This window comes from Pistacia vera, unplaced genomic scaffold, assembly GCF_008641045.1.
Source record: "Pistacia vera cultivar Batoury unplaced genomic scaffold, PisVer_v2 Contig109, whole genome shotgun sequence".
NCBI lineage: Eukaryota > Viridiplantae > Streptophyta > Magnoliopsida > Sapindales > Anacardiaceae > Pistacia > Pistacia vera.
The window spans coordinates 199,603-222,773 of record NW_022195126.1 but is presented as its reverse complement, the minus strand read 5'-3'; the positions used below and the strand labels follow the sequence as shown (position 1 = coordinate 222,773).

At 32.6% G+C, this 23,171-nt stretch overlaps 1 protein-coding gene across 2 annotated transcripts; it reads right to left on the bottom strand.

The window, feature by feature from the left end:
- Nucleotides 1–10,684: 10,684 nt before the first annotated feature.
- Nucleotides 10,685–22,986, bottom strand: LOC116135744 (copper-transporting ATPase PAA2, chloroplastic). Of its 2 annotated transcripts, XM_031421460.1 has the most exons (17): nucleotides 22,283–22,986; nucleotides 22,096–22,173; nucleotides 21,649–21,746; nucleotides 21,492–21,545; nucleotides 21,169–21,255; nucleotides 20,268–20,432; nucleotides 19,610–19,720; nucleotides 17,748–17,816; nucleotides 16,243–16,352; nucleotides 15,033–15,138; nucleotides 14,870–14,936; nucleotides 14,124–14,203; nucleotides 13,597–14,051; nucleotides 12,706–12,880; nucleotides 11,843–11,974; nucleotides 11,127–11,277; nucleotides 10,685–10,949 (listed from the first exon to the last, which is right to left on the bottom strand). In XM_031421460.1, exons 1-17 carry the CDS (start codon nucleotides 22,914–22,916, stop codon nucleotides 10,861–10,863), a joined length of 2,661 nt encoding a protein of 886 aa, XP_031277320.1. In that variant the 5' UTR covers nucleotides 22,917–22,986; the 3' UTR covers nucleotides 10,685–10,860. The 2 variants fall into 2 exon arrangements, with proteins under 2 accessions (XP_031277320.1, XP_031277328.1); XM_031421468.1 differs by lacking the exon at nucleotides 20,268–20,432.
- Nucleotides 22,987–23,171: the final 185 nt, after the last annotated feature.

The window sequence follows — 23,171 nt, the reverse complement described above, 5'->3', positions numbered from 1 at the left end:
TGATTAGTTATAGTTTAACATTTGATTTAGAATAGATTTGAGTTTTATTTAATTTTATTCTCACAAAACATGTCGTTTAGAATAAGAAAGTTAGGAATACTCTGAAACTTATGCATTATTGATAAAGTAAGATATGAATGTGGGGACAATTCATTGTCTTACTCTAAAATTTGTATCTCACCAATCATGTCATATAAATGCACCACATCCAGCTTTATCATTAATCTAGCTTCAACTCCGTCACTTTTAGAGGGCATTTGGTTGACGGTAATGTCAGATTATTAGGGTAATATCATCTGATATTATTTGATTATCACATTTGATTGTCAGTAATATAATTTGGTAATCTTCAAATACTAATAGTAACTACTATTGGTAATATTGAGGTAATCTGATTACCTCTATTTTTTTAGGTATTCTGAGATTACCAGAGTTTCCTTTTTTGTTACAATTTTATCCCTCATTAAAAAGTTTTTGGATAATTGCTCATTTTAAAATAAATTTACATAATATCCTATTTCAATTTTACCCTTATTCAACTGAAATTGGACAATAAGTCCTTGAATTTAAAACAATTTACAAACCACTGCCACTCAGACCACCACCACTGCCACCTAGCCACCACCGCCTACAGCGGCAACCACCACAGACCGCGGAAAACTCGTCCAGAGTCCTAAAAAAAGAAGAGTTTCGATGGGAGGCTCCGGGAATCATCGCTATGGCCGTTTTCGGACCATATGGCTGGAAAGGCCATATCGAAGCCTCTGGTCACGGTGAGTTGCTGATGGGGACTTTCGGAGACTTCCGGCGGTGGTCTGCGGTGGCGGCAGGAGGCGGGGGTGATTTCATAATAAATTAAAGTTTTATATAAGCAGGGGTGTTTTAACTAAATCTGAAATATTGGGGGTTAAAAGAAATTATTCAAAAATTAATAATAAAAATAATATTATATTAATATTGTAAAGGGGACAATTAGTCATTTAAATAACATACCCACCCATTTATTCCCCATAACCAACCCATATTATATAACATACCCACCAATAACCAACCAATTTTTTAAGATTCCCATAAATCTTTCAAGTAATCTATCTTTCAGTAATCCAACATTCCCAGTAATCTAATATTCCTGAACCAAATGCTCTTAGGGTGTGTTTCATGTATGGGATTACAAAGTCATTTTATCTATATTATTATTATATGTAAAATAATATAGAATTTTGATAATCTTTTAAAACCAATAATAATTACTATTTGTTATATACGTAGTAATCAATTATTGTATTTTCTTAAGTATTTTAAAATTACTTGGTAATTGAATTTTGTTACAATTTTATCTCTTATTAATAAAATTTTAGGACAACGAGCCTTACTTTGATTTTAATTTACATGAACCTACATACATTACCTTAATAATTAAGCTTTTGGATTTAATGTCCTTATATTAGTGACCATCGGCAACCGAAATGCCAGACTGGCCAGTCGTGCGCCGTTTTGACAACTTTTGATTGTCATCGGCGATGGTGGTGACAGTCGGTGTCTTCTTGGGTGACTGTGGTGCTTACTAATTTTTAAACTTTTATTATGGGGGCATTTAGATAAATTAACAAATTAGAGGGTTAAAAAATAATCTAAATAATAATAATATAATAATAGGAAGATAATTTAGTAATCTATATAGCAACCACCATTTATTCCAACTTAACTAAACATGTCCTTAAACATTCATAGTAATCTTTAAAGTAATATATCTTCCTATTATTATACATTTCGATAATATATATTATTTGAACCAAACACAATTTATATCTATATATATATGAGTTATTTGATTATGGTACTCTTATATTTGAAAGAGTGAATGATGTTGATTAATTGGAAAATGAATAATAATCTATCAACACATTACACATCAAAAAAATTGTGATAAATTGTGGATTTCAACAATTGTATCTTGCCTATATTTTTTGGTTTTCTTGTCAACTTCTTCTATCTATTTTATTATCACTCATAATCAATCAAATTATTTTCATTTTATCATTTTAACAGGACATGTGAGATCAGATTTTTATTTTTTTAATTTAATTACTGTTTAATTTTACAAATACATATGACTTGAAGTGTCTTAATCTTCTTGTCCTTGTTTTATTTTTTAAATTAAAAAAAAAAAAAATTGTCTATATATCCAAAAATAAGATATATAATATTATAATATACACCTACATGGTTTTGTACAAAAATGATTCCCTATCCAATATTAATAATAAATGGAAAAAAAAAAAAAAAACTCCCATGAGTGCAAGTTCGAGGGGTTTGTAATTAATGGCTTTGGAGGGTTTTATTATTTGTTTATGTATAAAAGAGATTGTTTCGTATTTTAATAAATATTTTTTTAGATAAATTTACTTTTATTATTTCTTAGGGGGACGGCTACTAGTACTAGGTAAGGCAAAAGACGGGGTGAGCAAAGAGCTTCGGGGTAATTAAGGTAATTTCTTCCTCTACTAATATCATATGGATGGTTTTGTTAACTTTGACAAACAACTGAGAATTGTGAGCTATTACCAATTTTGTAGGGGATATATGTGAAATAAAAAAACCTGGAGAGCTTAGGCATCTCCGATGGAACACCATTTTGGTGCCCAAATTTTGCTCCAACCATACACCAACTTGGTGTAATACTATTCATCCACCACAAAATATATTTTATTTCTTTATTTTTGTTATTTAATTTGATTATTATTTATATTATATTTATAATTATAATTTCATAATAATTATATAATAAAAAAATGATAAAAAATTAAAAACAAAACTTCATTCAATACAAATATTAAACTTTAATAACTCAAAATAAATTAACACTAATTTAAAAACACTGAAATTAAAAGAAAATACAACATAAATAATTAGTGAAATAAATTAATTTTTAATGCTTAATTTTATTAAACTAGTATAATTTTTAAAGTTATTATTAACTAATAAAAATATTATAATTAATATATAAAAAAATAATTAATGAAATAAATTAATTGTTGAGAATTAATAAAAAAAATTATAAGAAATATTCTTTTTAATGTAATATTTGATGCAATGAGTTAAAGATGTAATAATAAAATAGTATGAAAGTTACACAAATTTGGTGTTTGTGGTTGGATATGGTCTTCCCATGTAGTATAGCCCACTCTCAAATTGTTTTAAAAAAATATTAATATGTATAATTTATAGATTTTGATCCACTCTAACAGAAATATTAATTGACAAAAATATTAATATATAATTAATTTTTATTTTGGTCCACCCTAATCCATCCGACATTTGAGGTAAGGGGTAAACCCTAGCAAGAGCCTTTGGATGCGTTTATTTCCCTATTTTTGTTCTATCTTATTACTATCATTTTCAAAATACGTATTTGTTTCTCTATTCTAAAAATACTGTTATATTTTATTCAATTATTTTTAAATCTCTTAAGTTTGTTAATTTTTATAATTTTTAATATTTTAATTATAAAGATGTTTAAAAATTAACAAATATAAAAAATATTTTTTTTTGTTAATTTTTAAATCATTCCCGCTTGTTAGTACACAATTCTTACGTTTTTTAAGATTACTATCCAAAATAGTAACACAGACGCCGAAAGTTATTTAAGTGTTGTTGAACTCAGACTTTAGGCACAAAGCACAATGGAGTGCAAGTGGATAGACGTGAGATTGACATGGAAGGACCAATAGTTACTTCAATTAAATTAATATTTTAAAGGACTTCAATTAAATTAATATTTTTAAAATATTGAATGAAAAAGAAAAAAAAATTATAGAGTTAGAATTGAAAATAGTAATTGAAACTTGATTTTGGTTAATTATTTTGATAGTTTTTATAATAATATTTAAAAAAAAAAAAATTAGGTAAGTATTACGATGTAAGATTTAAAAATTAATAAAAATACCTCCTATATTTGTTTATTTACTAAACACCTCTATAATAAAATATTAAAAGTTAACAAAAACACCCTCAACTTACCCATTAAATATGGACGGCTGGCCACCATCGTGGAAGGATAGCTAGAGTTGCCGTATCGGCGTATGACCGATTGAATCTTGTCGGTCGTGCATCGATATGGCATTTTTCTACCAAATCTATGGCTAGATCTAGCCATTGACAACCAGATCTAGCCGCATTTGGTTTTCAACGACGGCCAAAAATACGGCCGTCATTGACGACTGGCTACAGCCAAAGATCTGGCCGTTGACAACCAGATCTTTGGTCGAAAAAGGCTAGATCGATGCATTATCGGTCAGATTCAGTCAGTAGTGTGCTATTATACCAGATTCTGACAAGCTTCTGGCAACAGTAGTCGGAATCTGGTAAATGTGGGTTGTTGGGATGTTTTTGTAATTTCTAAAAAAAAAAAAGGTGTTTAGTTAAATTAATAAATTTAAGAGGGTTTAAAAGAAATTGAATAATATAAAATAATATTTTGAGAATAAGTCAATTTTACTGTTTAATTTTATTAGAAAAACTTATAATGATATTTTGAAGAGTAAATCGGACGGAGCCAAAGACTTTATCCAAATGACCAAATTTAAATTCAAAACTACAATAATGAATTGTATTCAAAAATAAAACTGGATAATCGACGGTATTAACAAAGGAGATTATCAGAAGACCCACTGGGATTTGATATATTATCAACAAAAGGAGGAAACGATTTCAAAACGTGGAGGGGTGTGTTTATAATTCAGACAAAAGGTGGGGGATATGAGAGAAAAATTGTGTAATGGAAGGGTAAATGGCAGCGTGGGATCCACAGAGAAGAGAAAGAAAAAGTTACCATCACTTTTTTCACCTCGGGAAGGTCATTTCTAATCCTCCTTATGACATGATGCAACGTGTGGACCCCATTTCATCCAAATCTTGACGGTCTTTGTCCTTTTCATCCACGCCGTTAACGTCCCTGTCAAATTCAATTAATAATTGTTTTTTTTATATAAATATATATATTAACTGTCTGTAAGTGTAACTGTTTTGAAAGTGGGTTTTGTTTTTTTAACGAAAGTTTGAAAATTCTTTTTTTATATTTATGTGTTTAATTAATGGAAGTGTTTCCTGGATAACAGTATGCTCCTCTTAAGGCAACATGTCATTTTCATATGGCCTACCACTCTCTGCCTGCCACGTGATATTTACCCATTGTTATCTCGTATTTTAAATTGATTAGTTATAGTTTAACATGTATTCATTTGATTTAGAATGGATACGATGTTTTATTTAATTTTATTCTCACAAAACAATGTCGTTTTAGAATAAGAAAGTTAGGAATACTCTGAAACTTATGCATTATTGATAAAGTTAAGATATGAATGTGGGGACAATTCATTGTCTTACTCTAAAATTTGTATCTCACCAATCATGTCATACAAATACACCACCATCCAACTTTATCATTAATCTATGCTTCAACTCCGTCACTTTTAGAGGGCATTTGGTTGACGGTAATGTCAGATTATTAGGGTAATATCATCTGATATTATTTGATTATCACATTTGATTGTCAAGTAATATAATATTTTGGTAATCTTCAAATACTAATAGTAACTACTATTGGTAATATTAGAGGTAATCTGATTACCTCTATTTTTTTAGGTATTCTGAGATTACCAGAGTTATCCTTTTTTGTTACAATTTTATCCCTCATTAATAAAGTTTTTGGATAATAATGCCCTCATTTTAAAATAAATTTACATTAATATCCTATTTCAATTTTACCCTTATTCAACTGAAATTTTGGACAATAATGTCCTTGAATTTAAAACAATTTACAAACCACTGCCACTCAGTCACCACCACCACTGCCACCTAGCCACCACCGCCTACAGCGGCCAACCACCACAGACCGCCTCGGAAAACTCGTCAGAGTCCCTAAAAAAGAACGAGTTTCGATGGGAGGCTCCGGGAATCATCGCTATGGCCGTTTTCGGCCATCCATATGGCTGGAAACGGCCATATCGAAGCCTCTTGGTCACGGTGAGTTGCTGATGGGGACTTTCGGAGACTTCCGGCGGTGGTCTGCGGTGGCGGCAGGAGGCGGGGGTGATTTCATAATAAATTAAAGTTTTATATAAGCAGGGGTGTTTTAACTAAATCTGAAATATTGGGGGTTAAAAGAAATTATTCAAAAATTAATAATAAAAATAATATTATATTAATATTTGTAAAGGGGACAATTTAGTCATTTAAATAACATACCCACCAATTTATTCCCCATAACCAACCATATTAATATAACATACCCACCAATTAACCAAACACATTTTTTTAAAGATTCCCATAAATCTTTCAAGTAATCTATCTTTCCAGTAATCCAACATTCCCAGTAATCTAATATTCCTGAACCAAATGCTCCCTTAGGGTGTGTTTCATGTATGGGATTACTAAAGTCATTTTATCTTATATTATTTATATTATGTAAAATAATATAGAATTTTGATAATCTTTTAAAACCAATAATAATTACTATTTGTTATATACGTAGTAATCTAATTATTAGTATTTTCTTAAGTATTTTAAAATTACTTGGTAATTGAATTTTTGTTACAATTTTATCTCTTATTAATAAAATTTTAGGACAACGATGCCCTTACTTTGATTTTAATTTACATGAACCTACCATTACAATTACCTTTAATTAATTAAGCTTTTGGATTTTAATGTCCTTATATTAGTGACCATCGGCAACCGAAATGGCCAGACTGGCCAGTCGTGCGCCGTTTTGACAACTTTTGATTGTCATTCGGCGATGGTGGCTGACAGTCGGTTGTCTTCTTGGGTGACTGTGGTGCTTTACTTAATTTTTAAACTTTTATTATGGGGGCATTTAGATAAATTAACAAATTTAGAGGGTTAAAAAAATAATCTAAAATAATAATAATATAATAATAGGAAGATAATTTAGTAATCTATATAGCATACCCACCAATTTATTCCAACTTAACTAAACACATGTCCTTAAACATTCATAGTAATCTTTAAAGTAATATATCTTCCTATTATTATAACATTTCCGATAATATATATTATTTGAACCAAACACAATTTTATATCTATATATATTATGAGTTATTTGATTATGGTACTCTTATATTTGAAAGAGTGAATGATGTTGATTAATTGGAAAATGAATTATAACCAGAATTATAATACATCTAATCAAACATTACACATAAAAAAAAAAAGTTAGTGATAAATTGTTGGATTTTCAACAATGTATCTTGCCCTATATTTTTTTGGTTTACTTGTCAACTTTTATCTATTTTATTATCACTATAACAATCAAATTATTTTCAATTTATCATTTCTAACAGTGACATGTGAGATCAGATTTTATTTTTTTAAATATTTTAATTACTGTTTAATTTTACAAATACATATGACTTGGAGTGTCTTAATCTTCTTGTCCTTTTTTATTTTTAATTAAAAAAAAAAAAAATTGTCATATATAAAAATAAATATATATATATAATATATATATAACACCCTACATGGTTTTGTACAAAATGATTCCCTATCCAATTATAATAAATGGAAAAAAAAAAAAAAAAAAATCCCATGAGTGCAAGTTCGATGGGGTTGGGGATACAAAAATAGTTTTTATAATTGAAAACAAAAACAAAAAAGAGAGGAAAATGAAGAGAAATAGAATAAATAATGCATAGAAAATGTTGAAAATGTATTTTTTGTAATTATTGTAGGGAGGTGTAGTTAGGGGTGTGTAAAACCGATATCCAATCCGTTGGGGTTTTTTATGATTCGATCCAAATATTCGGATCAAGATAAAATTGATTTGAATCCGATCCGATTTATAGATATCGATTTTCCAATATCTAATTTTTTAGATGGATCAATGGATATGAAATTGATCCAAATTCAACAAAATAAATAATTCCATACAGTTTATTAAAATTGAAATTAAATAGACTATCGAATAAGTAGATATTAAATAAAATTTAAAAAGAAAATAAATTTAAACATATCGCTTTACTCCAAAATATATCAAAGTATTCCAGATCAAAACTCGGCATCCAACTTATTTCGGTGTAGTAGCATTTTCAAATTTATATCATTAAAAAATTGGAATAAATGAGAGGGAAGTTAAAAATGGTTTCTAGAATCGAAGAAAAATATTTTGGACTTTTTAAATGGACAGAAAATTAAGTACAGAGCATCTGAAAACAGAAAGCTGGAAGATTTTTTTTCTTTTTTAATGTATATGTGCATCTTTGTTTGATATCCAAAAGATTATTATTTTTGTTTGAATTATAATAAATCGATGGTATATTTTAAAGCAAATAGTTAATAAATTCACTTATTACCAAAAACGATAATAATATGCATAGTTTTGAAAATATTGAAGAAGAATTCGGATTTATACTCTAAAAATACAAGAGTCTCAAAATATCTTTCATCCTTAACTTTCCTCATGTAACAATGTGCTCTTTTTAGAAAATATTCTGTTTTCAATCCCCAAATATGACATACAATTTTAACATATTTAATAGGGTAATTATTATTTTTATGTAGGGCTTACAAAGTGAGCACCTAGACGCTCACCTTTGATCTGCTTGGTAAAATTTCAGGACACCCACTTGGAGAATGATTATATATAGGGGTGTTCGGTTCTAGGTACCCTATATTTTTGAAAGAAACGAAATCAGAATCGACGGTTCCAGTTCCTAGGTACCCAGAATTAGAATTGTAACAACGATTTCGATTCCGATTCTGGGTATCCTGTAAAATTATATGACCCCTAAAAGTTTTTAAAAGGCAAAAAACCCTTAAAAACTTACAAATACACCCCCACCGGGCACTGTTAATAAAAATAAAATTACAAATCAAAATTACAGACTCCATTACTTGGTAAAGGTAGATTCTTAAAAACAAACTAACTTACTTTAAATGTTATGAAATATAAATATAAATGTATTACATTATTTTTCTACAAAAGTTTTATTTACCCCTATAATCTTTAATTTATTTATATTAGTTTCGGAATCGCACAGTAACAGTTCTAAAAATTTGGAACCAGAACCTACCGTTGACGGTCGATTCTAGGTAGGAACCGGAACCAAACCTCAGGTACCTGCCGATTTCGGTTCAACAGGTTCTTTTAAACAACGTTATATATATATATATATATATATTATATATATATATATATTATATATTATATATATATATAATATATATATTATTATATATATATATTAGACAACGTGGAATGTCCTGATATAATTTGTGAGGACCATGCTTCATATCATTATATCTCAGTTGTCAAATATCAATTTAATGGACTGATCAAATCCAATAGTATATAGATGTGATCTTGAAGAAAAATTATATAAAGACGTTTGCTTAGAGAAATTTCATATATCAGGATGTCATATTAGAAACTTGTAGCTCTAATATTGTAATGAAGTATTGAAAGAAGGGTAATTGAAGAGCCGTTGATTTTATTTTAACATGCCAAATCATATGTTTTAAATTAGTTTGAATGCACATCAAATATAAGTAAAGTTTTAATGCAAACTCACCATTTGATTGAAGAATAGAGCGTAAATTCAATGGTGATTAAGCATGAAAATTAATATCAAGCATTTAACTAAAAAATATAATATGACATCATAAAATTAGTTTTAGAAATGACTGTAGTTGAAGAGATGAAATTTGATGTGAATAATATAATAGGATGTTAAATGTCACAGTAAAGAAGGTGAGGTCCACCACATGCAATTATTTTTCCAAATGACAACGTGGCGGAGGGGTGTGGGAGATGTATGTTTTTTTTTTATAATTAAAACAGTAAATAGAGAGCCCACTAATCACATGTAAAGCGTTTTAGAATGAAAGCCCAAAATCAGAGACAATTGTTCCCAATCACGTGACCATTTAATGTCTCTATTTATTATCCCTTTCCGTAGACCCATTCCTTTTTTTTTTTTCTCTTCTTTTGTTGTCAAATTTAATTACTAGCAGTTGATATTTTTATTTGGAAGGAAGGGCAAGTTTGACTTTTCACCCCTCCCTAACAGAAACCCCATATACTTTTCAGTTTTCCCCCTCTTCTTCCTCCCTTCTCACGTCAAAACCACGAGGCTGGCAGAAGGCAATGCGGGTTACTTCCTTGTTTAACGGGCATGGACAGAATGGGGCTTAGGATCTTATTTTCGAACCACTGGATGCTGACTGCTAATAGGTGAAACGTGTGGGGTTTGAGGGAAGCCTTCTCATAATAAAAGGGGGGGTAAACTGTGTAGAATATAGAATGTGGGTGGGCATTGTTAAGTTGTGATAATATTTTTTATTTTGTTTAGAACCATCTGATTTGTTGCAGGGCAGTGCAATCAAACCTTGTAGGATTTGACCAAAACCCTCGAAATGTGGGCTAGCTATCAAACACATCTCAGACCTCTGCCGATTCCTGCATGATGTTACGAATCATGGAGGGCTGCATGAAAATAAATATACTCTTACTTCCCTTCTCCCTGCCCTTTTGTTAAAAGGAGAAATGATAATGGGCTAATATATTTATACAAATAAGTACGAACCCTGAACCTATCAGAAAATAATGGATCATCAAATATCCCTCATCACTTAAATGGATCCATATCAACTATCATAATTTATTAAAATCCCATAATTTCATGAGTTAATTATTTCCCATTACAATATTTTTGTACAAACAAGAAAGCTTTAGAATTAACTGAAGTAAGGTGATCGAATTAATCTCCCCGCTGTGAAAGCAACTCAATCAGATATTTGTAAAATGGGCAGACAGAGACAGGCATCTTCATCATGTGAGGAGAGCTAGCCCTTCTTACTCCTTTCGAATCCATGGAACTGTAGCAGCAATGAATTGGTGACAACGAATATGGAGCTCAGGGCCATCAGCCCACCTGTGTCAAACCAAACATCAAGTATTAAATGAGTTAGTCCAACATAGAGAGGGCAACGTTGTTATCGTAGGACCCATGAGAAAGTCGAACATGGCTTTTCTTTCTTTCCATTCTATTCATGGATTCAGGAAATACGCAAAATATGAGTATGTGATGTAATGCATGATTTTTACTCGCCTGAAAGTGATGGTGTCATGGCAAAATCATATTGTGGAAGTAGCAGTCCGGCTGCTATGGGGATGGCAACAACATTATATGCTATCGCCCATGATAAATTCTGATAAACTTTTGCCATTGTTGCCTGTGCAAGATCCACCGCATCTACGAGCTACAAGGAAAGTGAACTTTTTGAGAACAGTTACATAGAACTTTTAAGTTAGGAAAAATTATGCAAAATAAATGAGATATTACAAGAAATCATTATGAACGTAGCAATTACTATTTAGTTATATTTGTGAGAAAATATAATATGGAACCACATGGGAGTAATATATCATGCATTCTGCGTGGTGACTTGCTCACTCACACACACAAACTACAGATACTGCATTGTTACCATGCAGGTACGTAACTAGATGATTTCTACGATGGTGATGCCCAGGAAAAATTATCTTGTCTGACCTTTATGGGCTGCAAAGTGGATAACATGGTTCAACTATGACACCAATGAATACAGACCTCAAAACTTTAGCTCAATAAATGTTCAATAATACCAAAGAGTAACGGAAACACTACATGTAAATAATATACTACATAGAGTTAAAGCTCCATATTATTACCATGTAGAAAACTATGATGTTGTTGGACAAGCTGATTAAAGTAATAGCACCTATGGGCACGAGTTGCATAAACAATTACAATACTTGAATGTTTCAACATTAAAGAAAACGTACTTGTGAAAGTTTGTTTCCAAGAAGTATAATTGATGATGCAGTTGATGCAGCATTTTCTTGTGCTTCAATCTGCAGAGCAATCCCAACATCGGCAAGAGCCAAAGAAGGTGCATCATTTATGCCATCACCTACCTTCAACAGAAAAACATGTCAGCTGAACATTTCAACCAAAGCTCATAATTCTACATTTCCTATGCATTTGTTGCTTGAACGGGGGCCCAACCTATACCTTACACTACCTAAGCTCATGATCATAGGAATGTTTGGACCCCGAAAAATGTTTAGTAAAATCTGCCTACAGTACTTATCTAGGTTTGTCTCCATGATTATTCAAAGCAGGCAATTAGACAAGGTCATCCAATCACCATAACAACAAGCAAATAGTTTCATAAATAATGTTTTCTTTAAAACATAAGAATTTAGATTCTCAACTGAAGACCAAATAAAATATAGATCATCCTTTTTTAAAGCTAAAAAATTACATGTTGGTAACAACACAATTACAGAAAATAACAATAAAAGGGTCATCCAATAGTTTACCCTTGCAAAATAACATGTATGCATCTACAAAAAAACAGTAAAGAGATATAAGAATAAAAGTACCCACAAATCATTTTAAAGCCCCTAATTTTTGCTGAATAAAACATAAATTATTGAGTTCCCAATACATCTAGTATCTGATAGAAAATAAAATTAACTACCATGTTATGATGAATAAGGTGATTCGTTTTTCTCTATTTTGATACAAAATTCTAGAGGAATATGATATTAGATCCAAGTAAAGATGGATATGGTTCATTTTTCTCCATGTTGATGCTAAATTTTAGAGGAATATGATATGGGGTCCAAGCAAAGATGGTTACCATTGCAACACGATGTCCTGCAGTTTGAAGAGTTGATACAAACTCTGATTTCTGCTGTGGAGTCAAGGATGAGTTGATATATTCATTTTCTATTCCAACTGCCTTTGCTACAGCTGCAACTGCCTCTTCCCTGTCTCCTGATAAGAGGATCGTTTTGATACCCTTTTGCTGGAGCCTTCAATTTTTAAGGTAGGAAAGCACATGATATCAATAGTAGGATTTCATAAATTGGATAAAACTAGAAACTGCTTTTCCCTGAGTAAACTACAGTTTAAATTCATTTCGGTTACTATTAACATTTGATTCTACGAGCCACACCTCATAAAATACAATTTAAATTCATTTCAGTTATCAAACATTTGATTCCAGCAGCCATACCTCATTAAAAAAAAAATAATAATAATAATAAAAAAAAAAAATAAATAAAAAGAACCAATAAAAAGAGTTGTGTAAAACATGTGATGTAAAGAAGAAAAAAACTGTCCCCACATCAAAGACAAATGGAGGATTTTGGCTTAGGGTGATTCCAATCAATAAAATAAACTAATAAACATATAATTTTATGATAAACAATCCATGAACCAAAACACATATTTAAACTCAACAATGGCTCAAAGATCAGAAAACATTCCAAAACTTTCCTTTAATGCTAATTAGAAGTAAAAATATGTCATCACAAATTTATGAATTCTCTCTGTTTTGAGAGTGATAAATAACTGAAAAGGAGATCTATTGATAGATACATGAAGAATATCTATGTGGTTGTCTTGAAGACCTCGAAAAGCTTTGTTTTGAAAGTTAAAGGATTTCTTGCACATTATTGTGTGTTTGTCATGACAATCTGCAGAAGAGTTTGTCAATATCACAACATATTATGGGGAAGCAAATTACCTGCTTACAGTAGATTCGGCATCATGGCGCAAACTGTCAGATATTGCAATAGTACCAATAATACCCTCTCCTTCACATCCAACATACACAACTGTATTTGAATAGTTAGATGATGACGCCCAATCTGATGACTGGTTACTAATAGTATGTTCCAGATTCATTAGATCAGAAAAATGTGTTCTTTTCTGAAAGCTTTCATTTACCCATTCTAAAGTACCAATTGCAACCAAGCGTCCATCAACTTCTGCTAAGGTTCCAAAACCTGGTTCTACTAATTGCCCTCTTGTGACTGGGATTGCCAAATTTAATGCTTCTGCTTTATTTACAATAGCCGTTGCAATTGGATGCGTTGCTGTTTTCTCTACTGCAGCAGCAATTTTAAGAATTTCTGATTCTTCATGAGCAAAAGCAGCCACTTTAGAAACAGCAGGTTTCCCTTCTGTGAGTGTTCCTGTCTGCGAGTGGGAATGGAGGAAGAAATCAGAATGTAACACTTTCAATGGCATCATTTAGAAATTTTATACTACCTTGTCTAAAGCGACATAATTTATGCTGGCCAAGCGTTCTAATACATCTCCTCCCCTTATAAGAAGTCCTTGTTTTGCTCCTGATTATTTACAATGACATAAAAGAAAACTTAGAGCTTCTAACAAGTATCCAAGAAATGCATTATAAAGCATTAAGGTTTTACAGGTTCTGTCGATATAACAACAAAGTCCAATATCTTTTATTTTATTCATCATAATCACCTTATACCCAGACTCGAGAAAGTGATCAAACCATCTAAAAGTAGGTTTGAGCTTGTAATGGATAAAAATATAAAAACAGAAAAAGCTGCAACTTCAGATGACATGTTGAGCATCTAACCATCTAAGGGTACGAGATTCCTATGAATCACGATTTTTGAAAGCAATTTTCCTTGGAACTCGAATATAGCACTCGAAGTATGCAATATTTCACAGCTCTCCATTTTATTTCATGCCATTTTGTGGCTAGCACTAAATTAGCATCAGTCAAAGCATCAGTGAAAGTAGAACTTGTAACTAGTGAATGTAACATATATTCCAATCACTTAATAATCTTAAAATAAAAGGACTACCGATATGAGTGGAAGTTGATTACAGGACATGAAGACAACATGCACCAAAAAAAGAGATTTTTGAGAATGTTGTGATTGGAACGTTATTGATATGAGCAGTGCCATTCTCTTCGAGATATGTGAGACATCTTAACACTATCAAACTTGATAATATTAACAAGTTAGATAGCATACCAAGAGAAGTGCCAACCAGGATTGCAGTGGGTGTTGCAAGGCCCAGTGCACATGGGCATGAAACTACCTGGGAAAAGCAAATTAATGTTAAGGACTACAAAGATAAACAAAAGACTAAAGTAAGGAAATTTAACAAATGTCATGTCTGTTCAGCATTACACACCAAGACATCCACAGCGAGTTTCAAGCTCAAAAGCAATGGATTCCCATCTGGCCCAGCAATGTCATTGAGCAAAACATCTGGAAAAATGTTAGATCCAATGTAGTACCTGAACATGGAAGAAAAAAAGCCTAAGAAGCAGGTACCAGGAAAACTAAAACCAATCATTCCATAAGAAATTAAAAGTACCAATTATTCATCAAAAGGATAAGAAAAAGCTAAGGCTGATAGCTAAGGACCCAACATTAATACTTTAGTTCAAAGGCCTCCGCATGTGTAATGGTCATTAGGAGAGGCAAATGGGCAAAGCTCAAAACCGGAACCAGGACATATAACTAGAAAGATGGTCCAAGCTCAAAAACCAAGACAAATGATTTAGATTCAAGTGTGTGCAGTAGGGATTCCACTTGAAACCTTTAGCTTTGATACCATGAAAGTACTGAATTATATTTCTTTGAATTATGTATCACATTACATAATATTGTGCATATGTATAGGCTAAAACAAACAACAAGAAAAAAAATCTTAACTATACAAAGGTATCCTAATTATATAAGGTAGCATGATACCATGTTATGTAACCATTTGACCAAAAATTTTAAGCTAATATTTAGTGCTCAACATTAATACTTAAATCTAACAGAAGTAAAGCTAAAATATTTGTCTGTGGTTTTTAGTAAAACAAAGGCTTGCAATAGCAAGCTGGCATGACAGCTGGCTTGAACAAAGCAATGGAGGTTAAAGAATTAAATTCAAATTTATGCGGGAGCATGGTGGCCCAAATTTGACAATGAAGATAGGGCCTTCCAAGGACAGAAAGTTGAAAAGGTCCATGTAACTTTGTCCTAACAATATAAGACAAGGACTCAAAAGAAGGTTAAAAAAAAAAGAAGAAAAAAAAGCAAAACAATAAAAGAACTTAAAGAAAAAATCTAATAAATTGTTCTTCACAACATCATTGTTCATTAGGATAAATCACTATCATTTTCATCGTCACTATCCACTGCATCATATCCCAGATTCCAACTGTTTGGCTTCATAAACAAATAAACATTAGTTCTCATTTCCGTTTCATTTTCTAAGAACATCTACAAGATTGAGGATATCTTAAGAAATTAATCAAAGTACTGGTTTCCCTTCTACCCTTCCCTTTAAGCACCTTCAACTTGCACAGCTCTGCAAATGGTAATTCAAGTAAAGAAGAAAGCCTTACCAGAATGCAAATGTTGCTGCGGATAGAGTCATTACACTGTACACAAATGGCCCAGCTATTGCATCTGCAAGTCTTTGTATTGGTGCTTCTTGGCCTTGAGCTTCCTCCACCTGCAGGTTACAGCACAAAGCTTATACATAGTAGAAACAATCCACAAACCAAGTTCAGAAATTTTGTTTCTGTTGTTCCTCGAACATAGACTCAATTGAAATTATTAAATTTAAAATTTCAAACAACTCTTACAAAACATTATAGATCTTCTTACAGGCCTCAAGTTCTCTTTGGTTCTATATTTTAAACTAAATTGTGAGGACATGAAAATGCTAAAGAAGATGCATTGGGTACCTGTTTGCTCACTACACTTGTTCTTTCACTCCACTATTACAAAGGAAGAAAGTAATATGCTGCAAACTAATAGTGTCATAACATATGATCCTTCTGTTACCATTACTAGTTGCTCCTTAATAATAGGCTGATAATGCATGGTACACCCTTAATTCAAGGATAATCATGTGTAATTAATAGTTTCCTTTACCATAGGGGTTAACCAGTTATATAGATCCCCTCTTTCTACATTCTTATACCAATAATGCTACAACTACAAGCATGTATCCCGATTTTGTATACTAAGTGATGTGGTAGCTAATTATGAGAGGTTGGCCAAACGGCTATGTCTGTGGTTTGTTCTCATAAGGTTTAGCGTTCAAGTCCTTTCATGGGCATCTACATGGCCAAAAGCCATTGTTGCCCACATCTCAAAGATTGTTAGAGTTTGGTGGGGGCTCCAGTTTTGAACTTGGTATCGTGAAGCGAGGTTGGGGGATTTTGGATTATTAAAAAAAAATGATGTGGTAGCTGGTTTTGTGATACCACATAAGTGATAGATAATGCAGTAAGTGATTTGTGCATGCCAAACCACTTCTCATAACACTTGGGATATAAAGTTGTGACACTTATTTCTGTAAGTGTAGCATTTACTCTTCTAATATAATTAGTTATATATACTTTTGTTTGTGGCTAATAGGTAAGCTTAGTTGGTAAATTCTCTTGTATTTTCACAAACAATATAGGGTTCTCATTCAACTCACCCCAGGGTTGGGTGCTTTACTTTTCATAAAACACTTTGCAAGCCAGTAACATTAAAAAAAAATTTCCAGAAAAAGGGAAAAAATTATGCAGCACAGCACTTGTAATCGTTTAGAAATTTGTCATACTGGAAAATAGTGCCTGTAGTTCATTATCAATATAGTAGATTAAGGCCTCTAGGAAAAAGAATCTCTATGCAAACCACAAAAATCAAATTAGCACACTTGAATTCTATACTGCCATCAAATCAAGGAGGACAAAGTTGAAATATTCAGATATACTTATTGAAATGTTCCAGATACAATGTGAACTTGACTTGTTGCTCAAGTCAAGTTTGGATTGTAGTAAAGTAAAACAGTCAATGTACCTAAATGTATGTCCAATATACTACATAACTATATGAGTAAAAAAAAACTAACCATGCGAACAATTTTGGCTATCGTTGAGTTAGAACCAGTTGAAGAGGCTTCAATCCTTAAAGGACCATCCTGAAATAAATAAAAAGGTGGATAAATGGTTAAATGAAACATCAAAGGGAAAGACTCACAGAAAATTCAATTTCATGAAGTTATAATGAATGAACAAGTATGTAGATTTCTCATTAAATTGTCATATATATCCCAAATATACGCAAAAATAAGTTCCTCAACCTTCCTCCAATAGTGAATTCTTTGGATGATTTGTGGTCAAATTTTTGTTGGTAAATCTTTCAAATCTCATTCTTACTAGCCTTAGTTATAGGTTTGGCAGTCATTATCACATCTGAAAAGCTAGCAACAAGCTCTGCTTTGAGGAAACAGGTTTCTCATTTCTTGCACTCAATTTCTATGCTCTAGCTAGATTTCTTTTTTGAATTCTTTATGTTCAAGTAATGTGATTGGTGGTCAAAAGCAACAAATTTATGAAAATCTTCATCTAAACAATCTTCTAAGGAGGGTTCCCAATATACATACCATATTTTGGTTCTCTCCCCCAACTAGCTAGATCAAAGTCAACATAGATGGAATAACCGAAGGAGATTCAGAACCTTCTAATTGTGGCACAGAGTTCAGAGGTTTCAATGGAGCAGTTGTTCTGCAGTTTCTATAGACAACATTCAGCTTTCTATGCTGAACTTTATGCTACTTTATCAACTATAGAAATTGCTAATTCAAAAGGTTGGTTTTTGTTAAGCATTGAATATTTTTCTATGGCTGGTGTTTTATGCTTTCATAGTCTGAAATTTCAACTTCTTGAGGAGCTTTGGATGAATGGCTTAATTGCATCTCCATTATGCAAGGAATGCACTTTGCTGTTCACATATTTACAGGGAAGGTAGCAAATTGCAGATTGNATGTTCAAGTAATGTGATTGGTGGTCAAAAGCAACAAATTTATGAAAATCTTCATCTAAACAATCTTCTAAGGAGGGTTCCCAATATACATACCATATTTTGGTTCTCTCCCCCAACTAGCTAGATCAAAGTCAACATAGATGGAATAACCGAAGGAGATTCAGAACCTTCTTATTGTGGCACAGAGTTCAGAGGTTTCAATGGAGCAGTTGTTCTGCAGTTTCTATAGACAACATTCAGCTTTCTATGCTGAACTTTATGCTACTTTATCAGCTATAGAAATTGCTAATTCAAAAGGTTGGTTTTTGTTAAGCATTGAATATTTTTCTATGGCTGGTGTTTTATGCTTTCATAGTCTGAAATTTCAACTTCTTGAGGAGCTTTGGATGAATGGCTTAATTGCATCTCCATTATGCAAGGAATGCACTTTGCTGTTCACATATTTACAGGGAAGGTAGCAAATTGCAGATTGGCTAGCTAATATACATCTTCATTGTAATTCTTGTCTTGGAGGGATTCTTCTCCCTAACAAATTCATAAGAGCATATTTGAAGGCACTAGGGGACTACGTAAGCATTGATTTAACTCGTTTGAATTTTTTTGTGAGATATTTTTAGCTCAAAGTTGTCATACCTTTATTTTTATACTTTTATTGTACTTCGTACTTTTGTTTCATTGGTGTGCATATTTGCATTTCTTTTATGTATTTAGATTCTTTATGAGGGGTAAAGCTCAATTCATTCCCCCGTCTCCGTGTCAATTTTTTTTTTTTTTTTTAATATTTATTTATAAATCTCTCGTCATACCGTCACGTTTACCACACACAAAAAAATAAAAAAAAGGAAGTTACTCGACCCAAAACAAATGAAAAAGAAGTAGAAAATGACATAATAGTAATTACAACTATCTCAAGTAATTTGGTCATAAAGACTGGTCTACTAATCATACCCAGTTTATTGTTCCAGATGAGACGATGCTGCTTTCTTCCTTGAAAACAGGAAGTGATTCTCCAGTGAGCATGGATTCATCAACAACACTTCTTCCTGCAAGAACTCTACCCTGCAGAAGAGAAGTTGAATTTAGCTAACATTAAATGTACGAACTACAAAACTTTACATAGTGAGAGTTTAATACTATTGTCATCTTAATTCTCTCAACATCAGCAAGGACTTTTTAGTTTTAAAAAGAGCGCCAATTTCTGTCTTTACATGATTCTGCTCAATCTGTGTTACAATCCATGTAAAGGGCAGCTGGGGTGGCAGTTGACCATCAAATCTAACCAAGCATTTATGAAATTGTAAGAGAAGAATCTGTGGAGTTCGTAAGATCGATATTTTAGAATTTTTGCAGTAAAAACCAGTAAAACCATATAATTTTACATTAAAAACTTATGCCATTACTCAACCCACAAGGCGCTTTCTGTGATTGTAAAAGATGTCCGCTTAAAAGTAAATATAAATTCATGGCATACTTATCATGATAGTTTCGGAAAAATAACAGCACAAATGTATACCACACAAAGGTATATGGCTTCTTTTGATGTCAATAGTTCACAACATCTAATTTTAAACAATGGGGAACTCAATAAACAATCTGAAACACTTACATCTACAGGAATAGTTTCTCCAGGCAAAACCAATACTGAGTCGCCAACTCGAATATCATCAGTTGGGACATCAACACAAATTGCATCAGAACAAAGTACACTATCAGCAGAAGAGCTACTTTCTGATGAAGCAATCACAAGTCTTGACTGAGTGGACATGAGTGACTGCAATAACAACCAGCCCATGGTGAAATCAAAGTGTAAAATCATATGATATGAATTTTTAGTGGAACACATTACAAGGAGATACAGCAATAATAACTGAAATTGCATCACAATATCTAGCAACTTTCTGTTTCAGCAACTTTTAAAATAAAATGTATAGAGTTGTCACAAAATTAGGTAATACAGTGCTAGATTCCAACTAGAAATTCAGAAAATTGAAGAAGCAAAGGCTACAAAGAGTAGAAAAAACAAGCAGAAGAAATCTAGCAGCTAGAGAGAGGAACTAGTAATGTGAGTTCTACATGATCTGAGAAAATGGGAACAATAAAAGTACACCTATTTAGATTTTTTTGTGTAATGTTCTATATTAAGAGGAATCAAGATCTGTAGTATCAGAAACAAAAGTAGCAGTCTTCAGGTTAGCAACATGGACTACATTCAATTGATTTGTCATACCATTTCACAGATACACATGTTCTCCATTCAAGCAGTTGTTAAAGCTACTACATAAAATGGTGGGCATGAGCATTATTTTGATGTAAATAAAAGCACTAATTAAAAATATACCAGCAGGAACCTAGTACTGATATAAGTTTTCTGATGAAGGCACACTGATAGAAGCTACAACTACACCTGATTTCAAAAGATGGGACTCAAGTATCAGGTTTATTTCCTATTGAAAAAGGTAACAGGTTTATTCTTTCACACTGTAACAATGAAGCTCATTTTAACTTACTAAAAGTTCATTCATGTCACTAGATGCCCTAATCCTTGCCCTTTCTTCCAGAGAACGTCCCAGCAGCACAAATCCGAGAAGCATGACCTGCATGCTAAAAAACAAGAGCCTTATGTGAGAAATTTACCACATACAAAAAATAATTAGGATTCGCCTTTTCCTTCAATAAACATAAACAGCCATCAAAGAGATGGTAGACTGTTACATGAAAATCTGTTCAGCGGCTGGGATTAAGAAATTAACAAGCTTGCTACAGAAAAATGCAAAATGCACATAAGAACATCAGAAAGAAATAACCAAAGACTGAAAGTAAATCAAGTCACCGGTTCATCAAAGAATGATGCATCCCATTCAAGCCCAGGGTTCAGAAGTGAGACCTACAACAGCAAAGAATTCAAGAGTAGTAATAATTATAATACATTATACCTCATCATATTAATAGAACTTATAACCATCCAGAAATTGAAGAGCATATCTCACAGTACTAATGAGAAAAGCAGCAATGCATCCAAATCCCACAAGAGAATTCATATTAGGCGATCCTTTCTTGAATGCTCTAAGACCATCAAATAGCAAGTCTGCAGAAGATTCTTCCATTTAAATTAAAGGAACTAATGGATTGAGTTTGAATACTGCCGTAAAGAGTAAAAATTTATCCCTTACAACACCACTAAAACCCAGTTAGAGTACAAATCATGAAAATCTTTACAATCATTTTCTACTGGGCATATTTAGTAAACAACCTAAATCCTATGAATGCATAAACACGTATATACTAGATAGATTAATCAAAATATGTTTGAGAATCCAAACAAGAAGTAGAGTTATTACTAGTAGGTATTGACTACCAAACATCAAATATGCAATATTTTCGAAGTTTTTCTATCAAACTAAAACACCATATTTGTAATGTTTTACAAGTCTTACCTCTCCCTGGTCCCAACAATGCCCCTAATGCAACTCCACCCTTGACGTAAGAATTATGAAGCAGCTCCAAAAACGACCCTGAAGCAACAAAACAAACTAAGTTGAACTTCAAAACCACTTAATTAACAAAATCGTACAAACTTCATTCCACTAGATAAAACAAAAATAAAAAAAATAAAAAAATTACTATGACCAAAATGAATGCCCAAAGAATGCAAAATATGCGAAGCATGAGATCCACAACACAATGCCACCAAAGTCCAAGCAAACGCCAAGCGATTCCTGCTTTTCACAAGCAACTCCTCCTTCTTCGTCACCATTTCCTTCCATTTCTTCACGTTCTCCGCCACGCCAAGCCCTGACACTCTCCTCTTGGCCTCGAATCCACACTCCGTCAATCTCTTCCCTAAGCTCTCCGCAACTTCATTCAACACCTCTTCGTCCTCCGTGACGGCCTCGGCTTTCAGTTTGACCGCGGCCGTCTCCGTCAACAAGTTGACCGCCACCGAGTCGACGCGGTCGTCGGACGAGATAACCGATCTGACTCGAGCGACGCAGCCGCCGCACATCATGCCGCTGACATCGAGGAGGACCGTGGAGTCCAGTCGTCGTTTCGGAATCTCCAACGGTGCATTTTGCGTTTGAATTCTGGTGTCAAGAGTGTTAGTAACAGTAGAAGTCAACTGGTTGCGACGTCGTATTGAAAGACGAGAGTTGAAGTAAAGACGGTTGAAGTTGAGTTTCTTAGCGTAAGTGTAAGTAAAGCCGAGGTTTGGATAAGGAGGAGATAAAAGAGAGATTCTGAGCAAATCAGTAGCCATCGCAGAGAGCGGACGCGGAGAGGTTGATGGTGAGGACCGGTAGATTAAGAAGAGGTAGACGTTGAAGATCTCAACATGGTGGAAGTGAGGTTTGACACGTCAGATTACTATATTATCGGTTTCGTGTCCCGTTGCGGTTATGGCGGGTCCACCGATTTTGTGGTAAAAAACTGTAGGTGTGTCTAGCTGTAGGTAATCAGATAGTGCCACGTGGTAGATCAAGTTATTTTATTAAGTTTTATCTACGTCGGTTTT